The 4,521-nt window shown below is 37.2% G+C and overlaps 1 protein-coding gene across 1 annotated transcript; it reads left to right on the top strand.

Moving 5' to 3' along the window:
* The first annotated feature begins 1,519 nt into the window (after positions 1–1,519).
* On the top strand, positions 1,520–3,856 carry LOC131072593 (uncharacterized). Its single transcript, XM_058008792.1, has one exon. It carries the CDS (start codon positions 2,194–2,196, stop codon positions 3,337–3,339), a length of 1,146 nt encoding a protein of 381 aa, XP_057864775.1. The 5' UTR covers positions 1,520–2,193; the 3' UTR covers positions 3,340–3,856.
* The last annotated feature ends 665 nt before the right edge of the window (positions 3,857–4,521 follow it).

Below are 4,521 nucleotides of genomic sequence, written 5' to 3'. Positions count from 1 at the left end.
ACCTTAGGAGACCATTTTAAGGCACAAAAAACATGGTTTCCTATATTCCAATATTGCTTAATAGTTATAGAAACTTGCATTTTGTTATCTTTGAAAAAAATAATAAATAACCCTTTTTGAATCATTCTACATAAGGTAATTTGAAAACCTAATTTGTTAATCCAAACATTCTTAAACCAGGCATCAAGAAATTTCTTGGCCAACACTTTGGATGGTTCCACTATCGCCAGGGAACTAGCAACTTCTTTTAGTCAAATTTTTTCAATATTCAAAGCATCCAACATTTCAGAGGTAGGAGAGAGGGTAAGTTTATTAGGGTTCGAGGGTGACTTACTTTGTCGATCTTCATCGGCTCCATTATCCTCTATGTTGTAGACAATATTAGCAACAAATCTAGCCCGTTTAGGTAATGCCTTAGGGGTTTCTATTAAAGCATCTTTGAAAGATTTGCTATTGGTTGTCTTGGTTTTTGCAGCCTCATGCCCTCACGAGGGTGGGGAGCCATCCATTGGCAAGAAAGTACATCACCAACCCAATCTCCACTAAGGCCACTAACACAATGAAGAGCCAAGCATAAATTGAAAGGCTAGAGAAAAACCATTACGCGAAACGAAATAACATAAATGCAATTTACCACAGATTGCTAAACTTTAGCGTAAGGAGGATGCTTACTTGGGTGGAGGAGGACACTGGCCTCCTCCAGAGGCAATTAGACAACCCCCTTCACATGCATGAGGTCAATTTCAATTTCCTTCGTTGTAAACAATTTTATTTATCTAGATCAACTTTTAAAACCAATTATACATAATAAAAATTCATATAAGATGGACATACATATATATTCAATAGCTACATATAAACGTTCTATATAAAATATAGGCTATGCTATAAATCACTCACATAAATTGTGAACATTTGAATTTGAACCAAAAGGTTATAGCTTAGTTGGGTGAGCATATTTGGTGAGGGTGATGGTAAGCTCCTTGATTACACCATCCACCAAGATCCAAACCCTTATAGACATGATATAATAGGTATGTATATGAACATTCGATATAAAATATCTCTTGTACTATAAATAACTCACATAAATTGTGACAATTTGAATTTGATTCAAAAGGTTGTAACTCAATTTGGTGAGCATAATTGTTGAGGGTGATGGTAAGTTCCTTGATTACACCATCCACCAAGATTCAGACCCCTAGAGACATGATATCTAAAAGGTGAGGTCAGGAGTGTGCCCTGAGAGTACGAGCCTTAGGCTGAAACCTCTTCGACTAAGAGCCAAGGTTTGAGGGGTATCCGTTCCACCAAATTTGCACAGGGTACAATACCAATCCCTTCTCTTATGATATCGAGACCTTGCACTCAACAAGACTTGATCAACTTCACAAGACCAAAAATCCATTGATAAAATCCAAAACAATTGAATTATTGTGATCTATGGGCGTAGTGGTTAAACTAGTTAACGTCGTAGAGTCAAATACTACACTTTGCAATTGGTTGTGCGGAGCGCAGGGTCAAACGGATCCCTCTTTTTCCCGTCTCACGTTAGGAATAACACAGATGGCACAATGAAGATGGAAGGGATATTTGTCGAACGCTGACATATTTACTATATATGAAAATGAAAAACAAAGGGACAGTTCAACACCATAAAACACAATTACCCGATTACCAGCAGAGACCACAACAAAAAATTTACGCATTGCACTGTCACTCAGGCGGCTAAATTTCCCTAATTTTTCTGAGATGGGGAGCCTTTGGAAGGGTTCACAATCAATGCAGAAGGAGATCTAATCAGGATGTCAGTCCAAACCAAGGTACATTATTTTTTCCGAGAACCCATCTTTTAGATTTACCGTCTACAAATACCTAGAAGATTTCTATAACCAGGACTAGGTACTATTACGGGCACATTTTCTAGAAAACCATTGACAGCGCATAGTAGCGCATAGTAGAGGCATCATTGGTGATTTGGTATAGTTTCCACGATTGAGATCTGTCAAAAATCCAAACTTGGTTCAGGAAAGACATTGTAGATGTAACAAAAAGGCCAACTGGGTTCAGGAAGGATATTATAGATCTAACATAAAGCCCAGCTGGGTTCAACATGGACATTTTGATAAAGAATGCCCATAAGTGAAGGACTGCCAAAATTGTTGCAGGGAAAGCAGGAAAGAGGTGCTAGCGATGGTGCACTCTGATGAAACTATTGAATTAATAGATGTTTCTTTACATAGATCAAGCTCTTCAAGAGATACAAGGGAGGAAATATGGGTGCAAAACCCCATTGGAGACAATGCAACGGAGAGGGAGGAGAATGTGCTCTGCAGATTGCCCAGTAACTTGAACATTGCGATGGAGCAATTCAACTCTCTAACAGCCTTGGAGATCTTGAGGGAAACTGTAAGAATTCTTCGGTTCAATTCTACTGCCTTTTTGACAGTTGCAGCAGTATTTATCTGCCCGGTATCTGCAATCTTTCTTTCCAATTTTTTTGTCAATCAGTCTAAGGTGGAAAAGTTATCTCTTTGGTTTCAATTAGTAGCCGAATCCATTGGGTTCCCTAAAGGTCATTTTGCTAGATCAGGTTTCCATAAACTATCTGAGAGTGTTCTGTCATTCGTATTTTGTTTCCCTTTTTATATTACCCTCTTACTATTCTCCAAGGCTATAGTAGTTTATTCTGTAGCTTTAACCTATGCAAGCAAAAAGCTTTTAATAGAAAAATTTCTTACCATGATAAGGAAGATCTGGAAACATCTTGTTTTAACATATCTGTGGAACTGTATTACCATTCTTGGGTGCATAGTTATTTTTCTCCTGCTGGTCCTGGTTTCAATAAATGCAATAATTTTCCTGGGGGTTCCTCCCACTTGGGCAATATATGTTGTACTCGGAGAAGGGGTAATTTTCTCTTTGTTGTTTGCACATGCTATGATTATCTGCAATTTGGCGATAGTGGTTTCAATCTTGGAAGACTACTATGGCATGGGAGCATTTTTTAGATCAATGTTTTTGATCAAAGAAAGAACCCAAGTGGGCCTATTGATATTCTTAGGGACATGTATTGGGACAGCTTTTGTGGAGGGCCTTTTTGACCACAGAGTGAAGACGGTTAGCTACGGTGATGGATCTTCTAGGATTTGGGAGGGTCCTCTATTAGTCATAATGCATTCATTTGTGATCCTAATTGATGCCATGATGAGCTGCATCTTCTATTTCACATGCAAATGGTCTACTTCAGAAAGCTTTGACAGTGCTTCTGTCCTGGAACTTAATACCAGTTTTTCTGAACAGAGAGAGCAAAATAATGAAAATGGCAGTTCCTCATAAAAGTCACTGTTTGGAAGCTAGTTGGTCAACTAGTCTACTGGGAGAGGACCAAACCTCCGGAATCCTATGCCTGCTTGAAAATATAGGACGCTACTTTTGATGCAGGGGAGTTTTGGTATTGTTTCCTCCATGGAACGACTCAGGTGCAGCTCTAGGGATTTTATATCAGGTGCTCATATTCCTTTAATGTAAATTTCGTTCGGTAGCTATATCCATTGCTCCATTGATGTAAAACAAGATTAGGGAATTTGTTGTGTCTAGTGCAGTTCATATGCTCTGTTTAGTAGCCAACATTCCAATATCCTTCTTTACACTATTTGTGGGCATACACAGCTACATTGTTACTAAAACACACATGTCCCAGTCAAAAAATGAGCGAGTGCCCTCATTAATTCTTGACCACATTATTCTCACTGTTGAGAGTGGGAGCTATTCGTTGCAACATATATTTTATAGACACGCTTGTTTTCTTTTTTTAAATTCTGAAATGCAAATGGCCATACCACTATTTGAGTTTTGAATCAAATTTGATTTACCTATAACTTTGTGTACAACTAATTAATGTTGCCATCTGTAGATATTTGAGACTTTGATGCCAATTTGGTTCTTACATCTCTGTAAGATACTAAGAAGCAAATTTGTGGAAAACTTGATTTTGTTAGTATGGAACTATTTGTTAGGAGATTTGGGCTTCTAAAGTTGGCATGGAATCCATTTTTGTCGGTCACACAGGCATAGTAGTACGAGTTTTTCTTTATTTTATTGTTAACTTTGCACTTTTGTAGTCAATGAGGTAGAGAGGAATCATTCTTTCTTACTTTCTTACACGTATATTATTGTCTAGCTTTCATGATCCTAGCATTTTGGCTTAGATGATTAACATCATTTCTGAGCTGATTTTGTTAGTTTTACCAACAAACAGATAGGATTATAATTTCTGAAAGATATTCTGATTTCTTTGATAAATTTGTAAACTGTTTCTTAGAGAGAAGTGCACTTGCAACTAATCTTCTACTAAATTTTGCTCCTTTGTATGCTTACAAAAAGATAAATCTCAAACAAGTATGGTTTATGCAAGTAATAGAAGGAAAATATTGAAAATTTGTGCCTCAATTCAAATCTGTTTATGTAATTGAATAAAAAATAACTTGGTGGTTTTTGTTTCTACTATTCAAATAAAGT

The sequence above is a fragment of the Cryptomeria japonica genome, chromosome 10 (genome assembly GCF_030272615.1).
Source record: "Cryptomeria japonica chromosome 10, Sugi_1.0, whole genome shotgun sequence".
In the NCBI taxonomy this organism is placed as follows: Eukaryota; Viridiplantae; Streptophyta; class Pinopsida; order Cupressales; family Cupressaceae; genus Cryptomeria; species Cryptomeria japonica.
This window is presented reverse-complemented; position numbering and strand designations above follow the sequence as displayed.